This window comes from Periplaneta americana, chromosome 9 (assembly GCF_040183065.1).
Source record: "Periplaneta americana isolate PAMFEO1 chromosome 9, P.americana_PAMFEO1_priV1, whole genome shotgun sequence".
NCBI lineage: Eukaryota > Metazoa > Arthropoda > Insecta > Blattodea > Blattidae > Periplaneta > Periplaneta americana.
In genome coordinates, this window is record NC_091125.1 from 58,795,204 (window position 1) to 58,818,423 (window position 23,220).

At 34.1% G+C, this 23,220-nt stretch overlaps 1 protein-coding gene across 3 annotated transcripts in view; it reads right to left on the bottom strand.

Moving 5' to 3' along the window:
• Nucleotides 1–12,554: 12,554 nt before the first annotated feature.
• Nucleotides 12,555–23,220, bottom strand: part of LOC138705963 (leucine-rich repeat protein SHOC-2-like) — a 34,545-nt gene continuing 23,879 nt past the window's right edge. For all 3 annotated transcript variants that reach the window (XM_069834779.1, XM_069834781.1, XM_069834782.1), the window contains 2 exons: nucleotides 22,364–22,492; nucleotides 12,555–12,901 (listed from right to left, as the gene is read on the bottom strand). In XM_069834779.1, coding sequence (XP_069690880.1) covers nucleotides 12,702–12,901; nucleotides 22,364–22,492 — 329 coding nt within the window. In that variant the 3' untranslated portion in view covers nucleotides 12,555–12,701. The remainder of the gene's footprint in view (nucleotides 12,902–22,363; nucleotides 22,493–23,220) is intronic.

Sequence of the window (23,220 nt, forward strand, 5' to 3'; positions counted from 1 at the left end):
AGTACATGGCTCCAGTCTACATTGTCCAATGTTGGTGGTTCCTTGCAGATGCAAGGTGATTTCTGCATTGTTCTGCATGCAGCAGAGTATCAATTGCAGGTTTCCGAGATCTCAGATTTGCTTCATCAACCCTTCCTCTAACTGTCCTTTCACTGATGTTGATGTCCGTGGCCAATTGAAATCGATTACGGGCTTTGACAGCGATGGTGTGCTGGTTTTGCAAGATCTGATGCACCAAAAATCAATCATCTCTAACTGAAGTTTTTCTCTTATGGCCTCAACCCGGTCTCCTAGTGTACTGTTGAGTTTCCCAAAAGCGATGCAGTGCCCTATGCATTATAGAGGGGTCTGCATTCAACGTTCAGGCAACATGTCAAAGACTGTGGCCGTTTTCTACCAGTGCCACTGCAGTTACTACTTCGTGAGATGAGAGAGGCATATTTGATAAAAACACAAAATAGCTGACTTATATCACATGGAAAGCGTAACATTATTCATTTTTTTTCCTAGATTTTCAATTTAATATCTTCTGCATAGAAACAAAGTTTTTAATGTTATTACATAGCAGACATCGCTATTAAAGTTTAACTTAAAGTTTTTGTATTCTAGAAGTTTAAAATTGACGCACATAAAAATTTTTTACCATAACTATTGATGAATATGCAACTGATTTAGTTTGTACTAAAGATTTCGAAATGTTCCACTTTGTTTGCCAGTGAGTGTAATATCTAACCCATAACCATAATAAAATGAAAACTTTCGGCAAACTCCAAAACATGGTTAAGTCTATTATTATTGCTATTTTAACTATTTGTGCCTATCTCCACCATCTTAGATAAGGAGACGTTTTTTTAACGGTATATCAATTATTCTGACAAAAGTAGCACACAATATACGTAAAAAATACAAACAGGTCAATACAACAATGAACATACAATACACTATTGTCCCATTATAACAGGGCTCATGTAGCTGGCATAAAACACTACTTGCAGTTCTGTGATGTTGGAAGTTTTAAGTACAACAAAAAGAGGTGCCTATTTCTGTGGCTACTCTCTTTCTCGCAGCCTTTGCTAGTCTTTAAAAGCCTATGCATAGTCTTTTGAAGAGAACTTGTTTATTTAGCAATTTAGAATAATGAGAGGGTCAATTGTATTTGAATAAAAAGTAAAACTACCTTTCGTAAATTAATGATGACTTTTACTTATTTCTTCCAACGAAAGAGTCAACTTTATTTTGAAGAAAAAGTAAAACTTTACCTTTCTTAAATTAATGATAACTTTTGCTTATTTCTTCTAACGAAATAATCAACTGTATTTTTAATAAAAAATAAAACTTTACCTTTCGTAAATTAATGATTTTTGCTTATTTCTTTCAACGAAGGAGTCAACTATATTTTGAATAACAAGTAAAACTTTACCTTTCGTAAATTAATGATGATTTCTACTTATTACTTCCAACGAAATAGTCAATTGTATTTTTAATAAAAAGTAAAACTTTACCTTTAATAAATTAATGATGACTTGTTTATTTCTTTAAAATTTACTGTTCATTAAAATTTAGCAAGACACTATCATAATATATAACTTGAGAAAAGTTACTATTATTATTATTTGAAATAACAATAATAATAGAAGTATTTATAACAAAAATTGAACATAATTATTAAATTAATTCATATTCTACACATAATTCACTTTCTTTATAAATAGAATAAATAATATTCATTTCAATTCATTAACACAATTGAGAACACTTGATTCCACAACAAAATATAACGAAAATGTCATTATGACTAATCATTAGACCGCACAACTTCATGCAATTGCATGTTTTTATTGATTTAGCATTTTGAAGAAAGTAAAAGTGTAACTTTGCCGATCATGGTTTCTATGTTTGAACGAAGCCAACTTTGTTTGGTATGAATGCATATTTCGAGAGTTTTCCCTTTTAAATGCGTTTTATTTTTATTTTGCATATTCAAATGCCTGCAGCAGAACCTCGATTATCAGTCACCCTATTAACCAATTGTCTTTCTCTAGCTCCTTTTTTAATTGCAGAGAAGAAATTAAGTGCTGTACGTTATGTTAGTTCATATTTGTTCTGCAAAAGGTTATTAATTATTACAAGCCTTTATCCTTACACAGTATGTAGTAGGAATGCTTTCGTTACTGGCAACAGGAACAGTTACTTGTGAGAGGGGGTGTTTTTCCCAATTTGTAAAATAGTCACTACATGCTTTTAAAGAAATTACCCCAAGAACTTCCAACCCATGTAGGCCTACCATTCAGACATTATCCTTACTATTCGAGTGGCCGTACAGTGTACTACTATGCAGAATGTCTTCCGCAGGTGTCAAAAGAAAACATGTTATGCTAATTATCTAAAAAAAAAAATACAAATAATTGAGAGATTTGAGGAAGAAACTGTGGCTCATTTCGCATCAGAATACAAGACTGGCATTACAACTGTGCGCTATTTATTAACAAAAATACAAGAATAAAATTGTAGGTAAATCTACAACATGAGACTTCAACTTTTCCTATCTTTCTGCAGACAACCATCACCCTTGGTCTTTAAAACCCGTCATTGACAACGGTACTTAAATCACTGAAGTTTTGATTCATTACTAGACATCGGATTTTTAGGCACTAAAAATTGCAGTTTTAGGCGCCTAAAATAAGCTCAAAATTTGTAAAATTAGGCTCTATTTTAATGAAAATAGGCATTTTAGGCACATCAAGGTATCATACTTATTTCTTTCACTGAAATTTTTAGTTATACACTAAAATACGCACAAAAAAGTATGTTTAAACATTAAAAAAGAATACTATATTATATTTATAAACAGAGCTGCACAAATTTAATATATTGAAACTAATGAAATAATGATTATTGATATCAAGATTACTCATTTTAAGTTATTGAAATTCAGTTCCATGCTCAGACTTTATTATAATTATCTGCACAGTACACCACCAGAATTTTTTCTAAATTCTCCACAGTTAACCTTTGCCTTTTGTCACTGAGAATCATTCTGAAAGCAGAAAAACTTCTTTCAACCGAAACTGATGTGAGAGGCGCAAATTTTAAATTAGGTACAATAGAAACATCAATGGGCGAATCCAGAAATGCATAGTGTTAGTTGGGAGACCGGAGGGAAAAAGACCTTTAGGAAGGCCGAGACGTAGATGGGAGGATAATATTAAAATGGATTTGAGGGAGGTGGGGTATGATGATAGAGACTGGATTAATCTTGCACAGGATAGGGACCGCTGGCGGGCTTATGTGAGGGCGGCAATGAACCTTCGGGTTCCTTAAAAGCCATTTGTAAGTAAGTAAGTAAAAAACATCAATACTTACTGGAACATTTACACTTTCCCCCGATATCACTCTTGATACTTTTTCCAACAATGAAAATCCTACATTCTTATTTAATACGTTGTCCCACTTATTTTTAACTTTTTTCCCAGTTTCGCCCAAAGCAGAATGTATGTTCACTTGAGCTTCCTTTACTATTGCTATTTGGCTACAAAGAGATTGTTTTTCACGTTCTAATTGTTCAATGCTTGCAGGTATGAAAGAAAAGTTTGATGTTATGTAGGCAATATCGTTTTTCACCGCTCAAAACTTCTCAACACAAATAAGGTGAGGGAAAGAGCAACTGTTAACGAGCATTCAAATGAACCGTTGTTATTGAGATTCAATTGGCCAAAAATACAAAGTTCCACTTATTGTTGCATTTCCTGGTAGTGTTAACACTAGGATGGCCATTCTTTTAAATATTTTGTAATGGTTTACCCTACTAATTCGCAGTTTTACGACTTTTCATAAATATTTCAAAAACACTCTTTCTCCAAAAATTGTGATTTTATCACACTCTGAAGGGCAGTACAGTTAATCGGTTTCAGACCGAAAACAGTCATTTTTATAGTATAGTATATCTCTGAATCGGTAGCAGCACATGTTGTGATTGTTGCCTGCTTCAAAACTAAGGTTGGTTCTTTGTCGGCATTTATGCCTCCAAACATGTTAAATTCGGTGAAATCTATTGCGAGTGTCGTGAGATTCAAAACATTTTGTTTCCTTTATCAATGGTTTCATGGCCGGTGTGAAGCAAACTTTCCACTTTTTAAATGCCTTAAATTTCGCAGTGAATGCATGTATAAATTATAAAAAGTAAGAGTAAAATGCGAAACTTTACAGTGAGTTAGGCATTTTTAGGCGAATATTAACAAATTAGGCTCTAATAACCGTTTTAGGGCATTTTAGGGCACTATAAAACTCTTTGAATACCTTTCAATTTCCATGAAACACAAATATTAATAATTATTTTTACTTTTCTCCTAAAGAAACAAAATAGGCATTTGCCCTAGAATCCGATGTCTGTTCATTACCTAGCATGTTAAACACAACACCAAGGAGGAAATTATGAAATTTTAGTTTAATTTCTGAAAATCTTTTATTTACGAATTATCCGATTTTTTCGATTAACCATTCAATTCATCCCCTTCATTACCACGGATAATAGAGGTTCTACTGTGCTATGTTAACATCTTTCCTTGTTTTGTCAGATTTATTATCTAATTTCAGAATTTCTCTGTGATAAAAATAAGAATAATTTTCAATAAATATAAATATTATGTGAGAATGAATGAATGAATGAATTACTGTTGAAGACATGAAATTGCTGCAATGACAATGGATATTTCTCCTTAATGTATAAGTTTTCATATGAGACTAACTCTGTATTATCGACACACTTTCCTCAATATGTTATTAACCACCCATTCATATTATACTGTATGTGTTTCGCCCATTGCATGGCGACCGGCGATAGCAACTGTTGATAACCAAGCTTTCGGCACTGCGGCTGACTTGACTCTGCTCCCCTTTGTAGGAGCGTAGAAGTCATTCAGTCAGTCTCACAGCAGTTTTGTTTCAGCGTGATCGTGCTTTGAAGTGCTTCGTATGAAATGTTATTTTTGTATTAGTGCTATAAGTGTTATTGTGCTTGGTATTAAAGGTGATTTCTGTATTAGTGCAGTCTATAGTTTACATAATGCTTCGACATACACATTACAACAAAGAATTTTTATGTATTATTCGTATGTGTTAACAAATTCTTTCAGGAAACTTGTAAGGGGATTTTTAACTGAATATTCAGGTGTGCCTGCCCCACATACAGATACTGTGCGAAAACTTGTCACAAGTTTAGAGAAACGGGGTCTATTCTTGATAAGAAGTGAAGAGTAAATAAATGTGTGCTTACTGAGGAGAAATTAGATGAAGTGGGAGAAAGATTAGAACATACATCACAGAAATTCCTCTAACAGTTTGCACAGGAAACTGAAATTTCGATGACCTCAGCATGGCGAGCTACCAAATTCTTAAAATTGAAACCATACAAGCTCACTGTTGTTCATGAATTATTGCCACGTGATCATGAAAAAAGGTTACATTTTTGTAACTGGGTTTTGCAAAACATTTATGATGGAGTAATTGACCCACGCTTAATTTTCTTTTCTGGCGAAACATGGTTCAATTTACATGGGCAATCAGAATGACAGATACTGGAGCGCAGATAAACCCAATTTTATACATAAAACTCCCTTACATGATGAGAAGATCGGGGTTTGGTCCGCAGTAAATGCATATAGGGTTATAGGGCCTATATTTTTTTTGAAATGCACAGAGATACAGGAATGACATACTCACACCATTCTTTGAACAGGTAACTTACACTGAATGCCAGTCAAGGTATTTCCAACAAGACCCTGCCATGGCACATACAGCTGACGAGACGTTAAATTTATTTCAGGAAATTTTTGAAGCTAGGATTATTAGCATGGAATTATGGCAACCACAGTCCCCCAATTTAACTGTTTGCGACTTTTATCTATGGGGCACTTGAAAAATAAAGTGTATACAACGAACACCCACACATTAGAAGAATTGAAAGCAAGTATCAGGCGTGGAATTGACTCTATTTCAGAAGATGAATTAATATGTGTAAATGCACATTTCCTAAAAAGATGTCAGAAATGTGTGGATGAAGGAGGACAACATTTCCAACATCTCATGTTGTAAGATATGTGATTATTTTCTTTGTAATTTTACTCAATTGTACATTGTCACTTTCATTGTACATTCATATTTGTACTGAATTGGCTGCAGGGGGTAACATTGGTTGCTATCACTGGCCGCCGTGCAGTGGGAATTTTGCTTTTGATTTGCTGAGAACTGGGCTATCATCAGTTGCTATTGCCTGCTGCCGTGCAATGGGTGACTCGACAGTGAAAGGCACTGTACTTTATTCATTTATAGAAAAAAATAGATTTAATAAAAATGATAATGTCTTGATGACAATTATTACTTTACGTTCTTTCCATTTGTATCATATTATTAAACAAAATAACTTCTAAAGTATACTTTTCTTCTGCATATATTTCAATAATTTTTACTGCATAGTTGCATATTATACATTTTCAGGTTTTTAGTGCATGAAGTTACATGGTCTATTAATCATTAAACGAATTATTACCAAAAGAACAGTGATGAACAATCCATTTCTAGTGATTTCATTGAAAGATCCAAGGTATCTTGCTAGCAATATGAAAATGTGATAATGCAGTTAAAGCATATGGTTTACAGCCACAGAACACTGTTGGTGATATGAAAGCACGACTTCATAGTTCGCATGTATATTAAGTCTTATATCATCTGAGTAACACTACCAACACCTACGAATTTATGTAAAAATCACAGTAAAAGGGCAAGAGCAGAGTGTTTCAGTGAAAAGCCCTGCTTTTTAAATAGGTCAATCACTCGACTTAATAACTAAACAATTAAATAACTACATGTAAATGAAGTTAATAGTGGGAGAATCACTTATCAGTACATCAAGTTCTTAAAGTGTTCCCTCTCCTCTTCAAGACATTTTGCGCATGTTACATTGTTGTCTGACACATGCTTCAATACAACTATTTATATATTGTTTATTTTGGTTGTGATGTTTTCCCAGAGATCCTGATTGGTTCATGGTCTGCTTTTATAGACTTCTCACGATAGCCTCACAAGAAGCCACTGACATCAAGTCTGGCAGCCTGGCAACAACAGGTTTTTTGAAGATAACATGGCCCATAAAGGTGTTGATGAGTGCTATGGATTCGTAGAAGCTGGTATGTATCCCTGTGTAAATTTGAGGTCATCTAATTGCTCTACAAGACCATGAAAATCTCTCTGTTTGCATCAGAGTTTACAGTCACTTTAAAGAAAATTGGTCCATGACTCTCTCAGCAGAAAGTGCACACCACATGTCTCCTTTTACAAATGAAATGGTGTCTCATGTGGGGCTGACATGATAAGAATGAACTCAGCCGTGTGTTAAGAGATTTTCCTGCACAGAATATGAGTGCAAAGGCATCATTTTTGATAGTAAAAAAAAGTCTGTCTGTAGAAGTGCAATGAATGCACCAGCTTCTGTGAACAATGGAGTATCTTCTGTGGCAAGGCATTGCGATTGTCGCAGACATGTTGCTGGAAGAGTTTCTGAGAACAAGCGTGGCAGAAAGAGGAAGAATTCTCAAGAGCAAGCGATTTGGTGCATCATCCAACTTCCTATGTGATGTCGAGGATGGAGATGAAGATACATTCAAAAACCATCTGAAACCAACAACTGATCAGTTTGAGGAACTTCTGAGATGTGTAAAGTCGAAAATAGAAAAGAAAAACGCTTTACCAGCTCTATAGGGTACTGAAACTGCAGATAGGTCTTTGCTTGCTAGCCTGTAATTTGAGATGTCTTGATTTTTTTTACTGGCATATTGAGATTTTTAATTATTAACTATCATTATAGTCGAATCTCTCACATCTTTGTTTTTGTAATCATCCAACCACACATTCCACAATCTCTCTCACTCTCATACAACTTTATAAACTTCACAGCTTATGTCTTGCTCCATGTTTGGGTGAAAGGACATTTGACTGGTGTTTCACTTTCTGTATTTATTTTCCACTACTATGTCTGAGACAACACTGATAAGTAGAGCCCGGATGTTTGGCAAAATCCCTTTTTTTTACAGGGTGGAAGTAAATCATTATTTTTATAGATATAAATGTGATTTGGGGTAAATCAAAGTGATAGGGTCAATTTTTATTTTTCCTTTTTATGGTGTTTGTTAATAATTCAATAATAAATGTCTTTTTTGTCATTTTAAAGCAATATTTCTTGTTTATTTGCAATTTTCTAATTAATTGTAATGTAATGTGTATGAAATTTAAATATATGAAATAATGACTCAATTTACTAACAATAGTAAATGCAAGTAATTTATTTTGGTTCTTAATCTGCTAATAATCGTGCTTTAATACTACTGGTGTAACATGAATAATGATCGACAATCCACAGTTACAAATATAATGTCATGTCTTCACGATACCAACAATCAGTTCTATAATTTTAAATATCAGTCCCGTTCTCATAGTTGTCACGTAGCATTTTCAACGGTTTGCTTTCATATTTTTCAAATCTTACTGTTATAATTTTTTGCTACACATGTTTACTATTGTAGGAGAAAGAAATTTGAGTGAGTCAATTATTGTCGCGTGACAGAAGGTATAAGGCCAGTTAGCTAGAATGCCTAAACTCAGTAAATCATTGAAAAGTAAATTTCATGCTTACTTACTTACAAATGGCTTTTAAGGAATCCACAGGTTCATTGCCGCCCTCACATAAGCCCGCCATCGATCCCTATTCTGTGCAAGATTAATCCAGTCTATATCATCATATTCCACATACCTCAAATCCATTGCAATATTATCCTCCCATCAACGTCTCGGCCTCCCCAAAGGTCTTTTTCCCTCTGGTCTGCCAACTAACACACTATATGCATGTCTGGATTCGACCATATGTGCTACATACTCTGCCCATCTCAAATGTCTGGATTTAATGTTCCTAATTATGTCAGATGAAGAATACAATGCGTGCAGTTCTGTGTTGTGTAACTTTCTCCATTCTCCTGTAACTTCATCCCTCTCAGCTCCAAATATTTCCCTAAGCACCTTATTCTCAAACACCCTTAATCTCTGTTCCTCTCTCAAAGTGAGAATCCAAGTTTCACAATCATACAGAACAACCGGTAATATAATTGTTTTATAAATTCTTACTTTAAGATTTTTTGACAGCAGTCTAGATGATAAAAGTTTCTCAACCGATTTGATGTCCATGTGTTTTCAACCGATGGAAGTTTTGTTATGTAAGGTTTGTGAAAAGACAGTTAATCACGAAAAAAAAAGTATTTTATAAATCAACATGTGTCAACTACGAAGTAAAAATATGAGTTATGTTGAAATAATTTAAATTTATTGCTAAAATATATTATGTCTTTTTTTTTAACGTTTATATTGCCTTTTTTTGCTTGCCTATTTTAATTGTCATAAATGCCTAAACATCCGGGCTCTACTGATAAGGTTCCTTCCAATTGAGCACAGATCAGATAAATGTACTTGGATTGCGTGTAAACACAATATGAGTAATGTCCGAGTGAATGTGCATGTATCTCAGAGTATACTGGATTTAAGCATAATCTGTGTCAATCCCAATGTATGGATCCAGTGGCGATTCGTGAATTTTATTCTGGGAGAGCTCAAACATGAATAAACTAGGAACAATGACAAATTTTTGTGTAGTAAATTAAGTCACTTACCGTATTACTTACTTTTAGTGTAACTTCATCTTCCAGTGCTTCTCATTAACAAACTTCTCCACCATTTTTCTGTTCAAATCTGGAGTTTCTTTTACCATGTTCTTCTCAACAGATAATATTCCTAATGCGGTTAGCCTTTCCTCCCCCATAGTATTTCTTAAAAATATGATTTTACTAACTTTGAAGATGAAAAACATCTCTCGGTTTCATAGGTAGTCATTGGCATTATGACTAATATTTTCACTGTTTCGGTTGTTTCTATAAAATAGTTGTGTCGAACCCAAATGGAAGAAAATTGTGTTCAGATATTATCATTTCGAGAGAATTCGGACGAAAAGTAGAAAATGCCTGATTCAGTGTTCAATGCCTTTCTGTCAACCATTGCGAAAGCATCGTAAAAATTTATCTATGTCTTCAACAGGTAACCTTGTTTTATATTGTGCACAGTTTTTAATCAGAAACAATTCTGCTACAGAAAAATTACTTTTGAATTCAAAATGATCTTTTACTTGAGTGAGAATGCAGTCACAAATCTTTCGTATTAGCATTTAAATATCGTGCAGATCCTCCACATTATCTTTCGCATCTGGTTATTCTTATCTGTCTTCTAACAGAGAAGGCAAACTGCTGCTTATAATCAATAATACGACCTCAAAACAATCCAGTGCTTATATTTTTACTTCTGTTTCAATCTTTTGTAAATGAGCATACTGTGTCTTGCTTCCTGGGCTGTTTCTTTGTGGGCCAGACACAAAAAGGAAGGGTGGGAGGTCCTATAATAGGTTTGTTCCAGCAAGCAATTCAGAACGCGTTCCGAACGAATACCGAACTTCTTTCGACGCCAGTTGTGTACGGTGTCAGAACTAGTTCAGAATTTTACGTTGTTGGAACATTTCTTGAACTGTTCTTTCAAGGCCTTCGGAGTTTCTTCTCATAGTAAAATTATATTCATCTTCCGAACTTAATTCGTCATAAAATATATCACTATCACCTTCCAAATAACTCATGATCGACTAATTTTTTATTTTAACCTCATTGTCTCGAAGAATTTTAACCTTAGCTTTAGATTAAACCATCTGTGCATGCGTCAACAGTTCAGAATTCCTAGTTCTGCTCTTGAAATTTGAAAACGTAAATCAATATGGAACACCCCTCATATATCCTGCAAGATGAAATAAAGCTTCATCGGTATAATGAACACGAAGCAAATTTTCGTCATCATAGAAATAAATCCAAATATGCAACACATTTAATTGAAAATGATAATGAATTGTTAAATATTGAAGAAGCTATGGAGGTATTAAAGCCCACAAATGATGAGCGTAACGTCACTGAAGAATTTTATGTAGCTAAGTTTTTCAACAACAATATAGCTTTAATTAACAAACAATTTATGAATGTTTCCAACCCCTATTCAAATTAGCCAAAAAAATTCACCTACCTCTTCAACATGAATCCCCCTCCATGGCCATTATTTTGTCAGAGTCAGTTTTTGAATTGTGCGGCTTGGTGAAACATTGCTAATTACCATTTTATAGTAAATGTGTACACATAAGTTTCTATTCATACAATATTTAACAGCATAACCTCAAAAATGATAACTTATGATTTAAAATTCAATAACTAATTTCAACTTTCATTTCTTACATTCAAAGAATACGTTTCCACATGCACATCAGTGACTTTACCCATTTAACTGGCCACATTAGAAAACATTACATATTTGTGTTGTCTACATAATCATATTTATTACAACTTACATATATCAACTTCTACAATTTTTATAAATGAGCAGTTGTTGATCGCAATGTATTTTAGATGTCCAATTGTCTTCACTTTTTTATTGATATTTCAAATTTATTTTTAATCTGGAATCCAAAAGGATTTAGTTATGCAATTTTATATTGTCTGACAGTTTCATATTTCTACTTATACACTGGATGGTTTAAAAAATGTTTCCATGCTCTGATGTAAGCAAATTATTTTTAATTAAGATTACTATGTCACATTACACAATCTATTCACGTTCATAAGAGTCCATTTTCTAACACAATTCTAAAGGAGAAAGTAGTCGTTGTAAACACTTGATTTAGTCTATGTTGTTCACATAATAAAGTGATTCAACAAAGATTGTGACAGTCAATGAAGGTTTTTATATAATAACTTAAATTATTCATTCACAAAGCATGTCATCATCAATATTCCAGGGTGTTTTTCCACGGAGTTGCAATAACGTACATGCTTGATATGGTCAGGCCCCATCAGCTGCTGTATAGCTGTCACTCATTATGGCCTCGTTTTTGCGAGCTTAGCTGCTCTTTAGCATATCACCATAGAGTATGTGGTCTTTTGTAACAAATGCCATGATTTCCAGGTAGAGTGAAGCAATTTCTCACAAATATTTTTTGCACACTGCTGCACTCTTGACAGTGGACTGTGCTTCCATTTCGCATTCAGGAACAAATCTCTTTTTTTCAGCTAAGCTACAAGTCTTAGAGTCATCTTCTGCTTAGAACTATCATGAACACAATAATACTCGCATCGGTAAACCCTTTGTGTGGCAATAACAGAATCATTAAGTCAGTAATTCTTTACAATAAACAAGTGGTATTGTACTATGTAAATCTTATAGTACGTAATGAGAAATGACGAGTTAATGCAGAAACAACAGTAAGTTAATGGTCATACTGATGCCATCTACAGAAAGCTACGACATTTCGGCACTGTTTTTAATATACTTGACTTGTGACTACCACCATGACCACAAAGTTATAATGAATTAAAATGTGGGTCATCCCGCTAAAACACTCTGTATATTTATAATGTTGCCAGAGACAAATACAGCCATTCACAATGAAACCACATTTATTCGCATAAAATTAGAAACGCTCATTATTTCTGAAAATAACATATACTTAAAGCATTATAAAGGCTCACTTACAAATAACCTACATTGTTTTGTAATAAAAATATTGGACTGTCAGTCAGTGACTGTTATGGTAATGATGCATCATCGAACTGTCCTTCAACTGACTGGCAAGAGACAGCTGGGATGACTTTAGGTCTACACCATGTTTTTACAGGAGGAACATGAATATCTGCAGGGCAGAAATTATCTGGAGAAGTCCACAAAGACTCCATCACAAGAAGTGCATGACGTTGCCGTACTTTCTTCTCTGAGGGTATTGGTAATACTGAAAAAAAAAATAAATAAATAAATAAAAATAAAAATAAGATGTGACTTCACTTTTAAATTGTAATATTGTTCAATAGTTCCTCAAGAAGCAGGGTAGAATGTTTCAGACACGAATTGTTGATACTATGAAGGAGAAAGAATAGTGAACTGATTTATGAAAAGGCACAGATAATAAACGGTCACTTTTAGAACAAGTGCCTAGGCTGTCATATGCCAAGAAATTAAAATATATTGAGAGGTAGTTTGGAAAAGAAGTGTTGATGATGTGGTTAGGAAAATTAGTGAATGAATACATATTCTATCCTGTAATCTTATTTATTGGAGAACTTCAAGGGAAGGTGTAATGTGTTCATATTTGTGGATGTTGCAAATGAAACATATGCTGGCATTATGAATGTGTTGTAATGTTTGGACTAAATTAGAATGAATTTAAATATGTCAGTAGAATATCGCAGTAATTAAAATGTAGCATCACTAATGTTTGTATGAGAATAGTTTTTAACTGAAAGGATAGAACATTTTTCAGGCAGTTTAATATATACTGTAAATATAATATTGTAAGCTTTGAATATAGATAAGTTGGTCTGGACAAAGAAGGGACCGATATTAACTGTGTAAAAATGATACTTTCTGTTTTGTTGTTACTGATGTTGCGAAGTTCTTTGCAAACACAGAATAAGTACAGAACAGAACTCCAGTAGAGGGACATGGAAATGGAACATTGTTGTAGTTCTTTTGCTGCTGTCCATCATGAGAGGTAAACTACATAACACTACATAATGATTAATTAAACAATAGTAGAATGTCGGTTGGGGTAACAGGGACATCTTGTGAAAACCTACCACCAAGCACCATTTTCATCTACCACAAATTCCACTGATATTCACATCTGGTTTACCAGCATATAACGACAATGCTCTAGCCATATGAAAGAATGCTGGTCAGCTGCTTTCAAATGATGGACACTTGCTAACTAAATTATTGGTTCTTCTTAACTGGTAATGGCTTCGTACTTCCTTTTAATTTATGTACCATGTGCTAGGATTCTGTTATTTCATAGAGAAGGCTGTATATGGACCAATGAGATTTTAAAGAAACATGTTTCCATTCTTTCTTCCAAATGTCTCCACATTCGTTACTGAAGTGATCTATGACTAGGAGTTAAGAACAGAGATACAGCAGGCCTGGACATAGAATTTTCCCCTTCTTGATCTTTATCCATGAAGAAAGGCATCTTTTACATGTAAGCAAGTCCATTATATGGGGATTTATTTCCATATCTGATAAAAGATTTTTTTTTGTCCAATTGTAAGGTCCTTAACCTGTCGTTATTTGCCCTGACTCTAGAATGGTTCATGTGTGTCGCTAGTGCCAAGAAGCATAAGATCATTTAGTTCGTCAGAGACTATTCAGAGTGCACCACAGGCGGTAGGTCCACATTATACTCGTAATGAATGATGATAATGGATAATTGGTGGGATGTTAAGGGGAACTGGACTACACAGAGAAAACCCCTGTGTTGTCTGGACCATGGGCTTGCCCAACACGTTATAAAATCAGAGTGGAGTGATTTGAACCCGGTTCCCCTAGATTATAAGTCCAGTGCTCTAGTACGGAGCCACTGTGAAAGTTTTTTAGTTGGTTATTTAATGATTCTGCATCAACAATTAGGTTATTTAGCATCAAAGGAATTGGTAATAGCGAGATAAGGCCAACATTTCACCATAGATTACCTGGTATTTGCCTTATGATTTGGGAAAAACTTAGGAAAAAACCAAACAACAAAATTTCCCCAAGTAGGAATCAAATCCATGCTCGAGCGCAGGGTTCGATTCCTGCTTGGACTGAGAATTTTCTCTAATCCACTGTCTCTGGCTGGGTTTAAAACCATGCCATATTTGTCTGAGACAAGATCAGTAAACATTAGTGATAAGTAATTTCCAAACCATTAGTTTGAATCGAACTAAACATCAATATGAACTAGTCTGAAATCCCTGTGGAAGTAGTTTGCAAACTAGATGAGATGTTTCGAAGTTATGGGATCAAACTAAGTTAGATTATGGTGTTCAAAAGACAGTAATGCATTGCGGAAATCCCTTCCCACCACGACAGCAGTGCATGTAGTGAGAATCATGTTCTTCACTCTGGCTGAAGGAAGGGGAATCCCAGCCCAGACCCACAAAGGATAATAAAGCTATTTGTAGACTGTAAGGCTAGGTTTACGAGATGCAGCCTTTATGAGAATGCAGTTAAGTTTTAGAGACTGAATAATGATGCATAATAAATAAGGACAGTACAATTTTAAGGGAGTGGCAAACTAATGAAAACATATTTCATATGCCTATTATTTTTCTTGAAAATACATTCATTATAAAAGCAAAATTTTATGTTAATGATAATGCTCTCCATATTACAGCTGCAAACCAGTAACCTAACTTTTTTTTTATAGAAGTAGTAGGATCCATACATTCCAATGCTATAAACAGTAAGTTCATTTCTACACTCAGAATCACTACAGTAGTTATTTGTCACATATACACATTTCCTGTTAAATATTATTTGAAATCCTCTTTAAAAGTAAGGTAACTGCAACAGTTTCCGATTTTTTTAGATAAATACTGTGTATGAAGGGGGAAAGAAACTGACCAACCTACCCCATTATCTCCTAACCTAGTTGGCTCATGATGCCTTGTTGGTCTCACTTGTGAGGTCCAGACCTGTCTTCAGACAGTTGACTAAACAACAACAATAACAACAACAATAACTGTGTATGAATAATTAGGATGCTCTAACTCTACCACTGAGGTCCCAAATTCGCAACTCAAAGCCTCATGACAAACACAACAGAATCGGTGAAGAGATTTTCATGCCCTAAATTTTATTTCGCCAATTTTTCGAAAGCCATTTCACTTATACACAGCATTCTTTCCCCTAATCATACACGTGCTTAAGCAACATTCTAAGAGGCTTTTAATGACGGGTTCCATCTCTTTCTCGACTAACAAAATGTAAGACCCTTGTTCAATTTGAAGTTATTTTTTGTGTGATCTGCCAAATGAATACATCTAAAGAAAGGCTAATATTTTCTGCTTTTATACATGAGTCATTCAATAATAATTAATGGCAACAATGTTTGTATGTGGTGCTATCAGCGGTAAATGATACAAGCTGATAACAGTGAAAAAGAAGAGCATCTGATGTGTGTTATCTGTAAGCTTGAAGATAATAATTTCATTTATAAGATATTTGTAAAAGGTAGAGGTACAGGTATCCCCGTCATATGTCATGAAAGCACTTGGGGGGGCATGGAGGTAGAGCCCCATGTTTTCCATGACCTCGGCACTAGAATGAGGTGGTGTGGTCGGCACCACGCTCTGACCGTCTTTACCCCCGGGAATTGTAGTGAGTTTAATTTGTAGACTGTTATCTGTAGCACTCTAAAATGTTTAGCAAATACGAACAAAGATGCTTAATTGAAATTCAGATTGCAGGAGGCAAGAATGCTCGACAATGCCATACAGCATTACTGGAAGCTTGTGATAGAGAGATTTCACCATATCGTACCTTGGCTAGGTGGGCACATGCATTTCACAGTGGGAGGGAAGATGTTCATAAAAAGACTTGGAGCTGGCAGACCGTAATCGGCAAGTGAATGCTGTAAGAGCACTGCTAGAAGAACACCGTTGTTGCTTATGATTTTGACGGAATCCTTCTCACTCGTTCAGTTCCTGTCGGAAATCGTGTGAATGGTGCATAGTACAGTTACTTTCTGGAACACTATTTACAACAAACAGTGTGCCGTAAACATCCAAATCTCCTGAATTCTCATCTTATTGTGCTACATGATGGTGCTTGCTCTCACGTAGCTGCCTCTGTGGTTAATTTACTTCACAGATGGAACTGGGAAATTCTGTAGCATCGTCCATACTCCCCAGATATGAGCCCATGTGATTTTGACCTTTTTGCGAAAATGAAATTACCACTAAGAGGAGTTCGCTTTAGAACCAGACAGACAATTATAGCAGCAGTAGAGCAGTCTGTTCGAAGATTAGTACAAGAAGTTGTGGATGGCATCCGTCATCTCCCTGAGGTGTGGAGGCGGGTTCTTCATGTTGGAGGAGATTACTTCTGAGCACTGCAACAATGTGACTGTTCCAAAAATATTTTCTTTGTTGTTAATTCAAATGCTGTCACTAATTATTGAATGATCCATGCATTATTATTATTATTATTATTATTATTATTATTATTATTATTATCATTATTATTATTCTTATTATAAAGAAGCATGATAGTTGGATTGTGTACTTTACAGTTAAATAGTGTTTAATTAATTTTCAGCTTTTCTTTCAGTTTTAATCTAATTAGTAACATAATAAAATAACAATGTGCGCAACATATAAATATTTCGATACAGCATTGTTATACTGTCAATAAAACTGAACTATTGTCATAATAAACATGCTTAAATAATGGGACAATACAATTTTATCTCACAAGGTCCAACTATTACTGTATATTCTATAAACATAAAATATTATGATTATTTCCTCTGTATGACGAGCGAATGTTCGAATTAATATTCTAATACTGCTGTTACTCCTATCTGTTTGTATCTCTGCATCAGCTTTTCTCTCCATCTCAAGCAAACTTAAGTGAACTAAATTAACTAGATTTTTTTAACTAATTTCACTATCGAACTAGATCACTACTACTGCAAACATATCTGTCAACTGAACTGAATTTCCCATCACTGCACAGTGGTCAAAATCACGAATCTAGAAGAACAAAAATAATTTTAGTCATCCTTGAAAATGTAAGTAAAAATGGTTTCATATTGCTCTACACATATCACCCTATCATGATTCAGTCTTAAAAAAAAAGTAATCTAAAAGAATTCTGTATGGCAGAGTCTCAAAGTTGAAGTCGACCTGGTTGGCGAGTTGGTATAGTGCCGGCCTTCTATGTCCAAGGTTATGGGTTCGATCCCGGGCCAGGTCGATGGCATTGAAATGTGCTTAAATGCGACAGGCTCATGTCAGTAGACTTACTGGCATGTAAAAGAACTCCTGCGGGACAAAATTCTGGCACATCCGGCAATGCTGATATAACCTCTGTAGTTGCGAGCATCATTAAATAAAACATAATATTTCATTTCTCAAAGTTGAATGTTTAGATGCTGACTTAGCTGTCTGGCATCAAACTGTTACTGTCATTGTGAGATTAATTAGTGGCAACGAGGAAATGTGAACAAGAGCAAGCTCCCACTCCTACTGGATTTTAAAGGTAAAAAGTATGTGCAACTTTTTGGTATAATAATTATACATATACTGAGAGCTGTGTGTCTGTGATATTAACTAGTATTCTTTAGGGGGAAAAATTCAATTATTATTTTTACCGGTATTCTAAAACTTTAAACAGACTTAAAAAATATCAATAAAGATTTAGTATATTGTAGAGAAATTTAAGGGCTATAAAGAGGCTTTGAACCGCAAAGTGCGACACTTGCGCCTTTTAAGATATTTGTCATTTCTTCCAAAAAAAAATCCTCCAACCAGGACCTGTCTCATTCCAAAAGAAAATGTCAGTTGGTACCATACCAAATCGACACAAATGGACCAAAACCACAATAAAAAAGTAAATAGGATGTTAATTTAAAGATATTAAACAAATTAAACAATAAATTGAACTTAATTTATAATAATTTCATGTGTCGATCTTACAGAATTAGTCTTGAAATAAAAGTTAAATTCCTTGAGTTAAATTCGTTTGCTCAACGAAAGTAATTTTAATGCATTCATAACATATATTAAACAATTATTATTTACTATTATATAAAAATTCAGAACAGTCCTTTAGTTTTTATTTCTAGAGAAAACCACGATGTCTCAAACAGGAGTGGAATTACAGATAGTGACTCATATGGAACTCTTCCAGAAGAAAAGGTTTACAGTATGATTTATGTAATTACTACGTGAAGGAGAAATTAGAATACTACAGAACTGTAGTGATACTATTGCAAGAAAAATTACGAAAACGGAGATCTGACTTTCAGTTATTTTGGAGGCAATGTAGTAGAAAATGTGATAGGCTTGTGCTAAAATACCGAAAACGTTTCAATTCAGAAATAAATTTCCCAGGAGATTATTATGTTCATGTAGTACTAGAGCCTAGCAATACTGACTGCATTATCTGTTGGGAGATCAAGAAAATAATTTTTGGAAGTCAGTTTAAAAACAAGGTGTAGATTAGTACAGTCACTGGTGATGGAGAGACCAAAAGAAGAAGTGCATCTTGCAAGTCAACTTTCATTGAGGAGTGCAGGGATGCTACATCTATAATAAAAAAAATAGAAAAGAAACCACTCCGAAAAGGACAACAAAATATAAAAAAAAGTATATTTTTCAACATGTTCACTGCCAATACCATACATATCTGAAGTACTGTCATTTAATTAGATTATAAACTCATTAAACAGCAATATAATATCTGAAAATCTGTTACATAGAAGCCAAGTTATTAACTTTGTCACTGCCTGCAATGGGATAGTTTCTCTTACAAATAATAATAGTTTGTATGCAGTATAAATAATGTATGTTATCTGTAGCTACTGGACAAAGTTTAATGAAAATATGTTACATAGAAGAAAAGTTATTAATTTTGTCTATTTTTTTTTTAGTAGGTTATTTTACGACGCTTTATCAACATCTTAGGATATTTAGCGTCTGAATGAGACGAAGGTGATAATGCCGGTGAAATGAGTCCGGGGTCCAGCACCGAAAGTTACCCAGCATTTGCTCATATTGGATTGAGGGAAAACCCCGGAAAAAACCTCAACCATGTAACTTGCCCCGACCGGGAATTGAACCCGGGCCACCTGGTTTCACGGCCAGACGCGCTGACCGTTACTCCACAGGTGTGGACTTTAATTTTGTCTAAATTCACTCCCTATAATTGGGTAGTTTCTTTTACACAAATGTAATGATAGCTTGTATACAAAAAAAAAAAATGTTACCTGTAACAACTGTATAATTTTAATTAAAATCTTTTGGATAGGAGAAAAGTTGATAATTTTGTCCAAATTCATCTCCTATAATGGGATAGTTTCTTTTACATAAACACAATGAGAGTTTACATATAAAACAAATATGCTACCTGTAACTACTGTACAAAGTTTCATAAAAATCTGTTGAGAGAGGAGAGAAGTTTTAGTTTTGTCCCACTAAATTTACGTTTTGGATCACTGTGCACAGGTACAATTAGATAATGCTCTTAACCAAGGCTTGGAAATTCTCTATGTTATCTATCGTACAAACAATAATGGAAAATCTGGTTGGTTGTAACCTCCTGATATAGTTGATTAAGAATTTTTTGAACTCTAGTCTGTCATTGCGAAAAATTCAATTTCTGATAATAGAAACATAGATGACATTGATGACTAGTTAAAGTGAGAAGGTACTGACTATCTTGACAATGTTAATTTCATGAAGTTTGGGCGTACATTACTAAAAAACTTACAGATGTCTAGACAAGATCTTCAGGGAATGTTTTTACAATCTTCATCTCTAATAATACCTACTACAAATCGAAGCATGTTAGCAGGAGTTAAGCTATAATTTTTTTTAAATTCCACAAGTATTTGGGCTAAAATTTAACATCAATATTTGAAAAAAAATATTCATGTCAGTAATTTACTGGCATGTAAAAGAACTACTGTGGGACAAAATTCTGGCACACCGGTAATGCTGATATAACCTCGGCAGTTGCGAGCATCGTTAAATAAACCATAATAATATTATCTAGAGAAAATCAAAACTTGAGTGGGATTTAATTGATTATTACACTATCAGAAGAAAGTATATAAAGATTAGAAAAAATAAAGTACTCTAATACAATAAAATATATATTAATTGCTTACTAAAATTCTATTTCACTAATGTTAGCTTCACCAAAACATTTGAACGGAGACGCCATTTTCAGTTGACTATCTATGCGGGAAACAAACGACAATCGCAAAGCATGTTTTATAGTACCATAAAGAATTTGCAGTTTGAAATATTGGCAAACAAAGAAACAAATGCTAGGGAAGTGATAAAAACAAACAAATGCTAGGGAAATGATAAAATTGTAGCAATAAACAGCCATGATTGGTTGAAACACATCCTTTCGTACCGTTTTAAAGTAGTATGACGTAGTAAAAGTGTAACAGTCATTTTAAAAAATTCACTTGTTTGATGCATTTCAATTCGCAACTAAAGATCTGATAAGCATAGCAATGTGTCAAACACAGTGTACTGGAAAGCAAATGTAAATTTTGTAGTACAAATCTCTGTACTGTTCTCCAAACAGTTAAATTAATTTAGGTGGATATACATTCTGGATCATCTAGCAGCTAAAGTATTGGTTTTCCACAATAGGGATCTGGGTTAAAATTTTGGCAAGTGCAAGTGGAATTTGTGGTCAGTCAAAGATGGTATATTGAGCAGAATTTTGCAGGATAGTCCCGTTTTCACTACCATCATTCCACATTTTCGCCATTAATGAATTTTATCATACTAGTACGAAATACAGTGCGTTTGTAGCTTGGCCGGACCGTTCTGCGTTCATCACTTTCAACATCTGTTGTGATGCAGGTAAGCCTAATGTTAGCAGAGTAGTTAGTGTTCCGTACCATGACTTGCCGGTCGTTTACGTGTAACTCTGGTGGTAGGCACGCCAATCTTCACCCAGTCCAAGGCTGCTGCAGAACAGTCCGGCTGAGCTATGAACGCACTGTAGATACATCTCCATGTAGTGCACAACAGACATAGTAAAGTGATGCATGGCTTTGGTTTTTTTTCCCGGAGTAGAACACTTCAGTGAAGATGATCAATTAATAATGATCATTGGTATAAGATTCTATACTCCTTCATAAAAGTACTAACACTTGTGACAACATTACAGTCCTGGCCTACATAACTGCCTCATAAGTGGTGCCTTGTTGGTATCACTTGTGAGGTTCAGACCTGTCTTTGGACAGTTTACTAAACAACAAACATTACGCATTCTTAAAATGTGTTAAATAAATGAATAAATAAATAACTAAATGAATGAATAAATCATTAAATCAATAAATAAATAGATTAATAAATACATGAACAAATAAATAAATGAACAAACAAACAGACAGACAGAGAAAAATATAAATAAATACATAAATAAATGCTAAACTAAAATAAGTTCATTGTGTAGATCCGATCCAAACATTCAGTACCAAAATAAAATATCTTACTGTATGTTTCACAAGGTTTCACTATACATCAGTTATCTCAATCTAAAAAAGTTAAATTAGCTAAGTAAATATACTAAAAAGGCAGTAGACATAAATTAAAAGTTCAAGGTAATAATATTTTAATGAGACTCGATAAAAATTATATTTTGCTAACTTCAACACAGGAAAAATGAACACGCTTAAACTTACATGTTGGGTCAAAATTATCATTGAATTCGTCTGCTGAATCCCAGTTTTCTTCTTCTTCTTCTCTACTCACATAGAAAGTTTCTTGGGGGATACTGTCTGTTTCCGCACAATCACTAGAGTTACCTTCATCTGAAACAAATCAAAACCTTTCTAACTTCACATCAGTTGCATTTATTTAATATAATTGATATGGAAAAGAATTCGAATGTTTCAACAAGACTATACAAACAGTAAAACATTATTTTGATTGTGGTTGCTGAAAGGAGACAATCATCATAAATATGATAGTCATCCAAGTGTGTGTTTCTATTCAAGAGAGACATGGATTTATTTTTAAAAGTGATAAAACTGAAAAGATTGAAGTAGTCTACAGTGGTTTGGTTTCTAAGGATTAGCCGAACATGATTAATCTGTGTAACTTGAATTTCTACTAGAAAAGGATGGAAGATGGAAGAAGACAATGTTGCCAAATCTTGCACATAAAGTACAATGTAGCCTGTTTTGAGACGTGAATTGAAACTGACCCATATTTAATAAAATAAACAATGGTTAACTACAATTTTAGGATTGTGCATTGCTGAAGGTTAACTTAAACAATGACATAAATGAACAATGTTTAAATAATTTATTTTAAAATGGGCTGTTTGTATGGGTGATATTTACCTTTATGAAACCAGCTGGATTAAAGGCAAAAAAAAAAAAAAAAAAAAAAAAAAATTAAAAGCAGGGATTAAATTTGGTAGCAAGATAAGACTGTTGTAGGGAGGAGAGAGGATAAAAAGAGAGAAAAATTGGCTACTCATGACTGTTATATTTCACAAATGTTGATCAATTCTGTCTGGCCCTGGTTCAGCAAA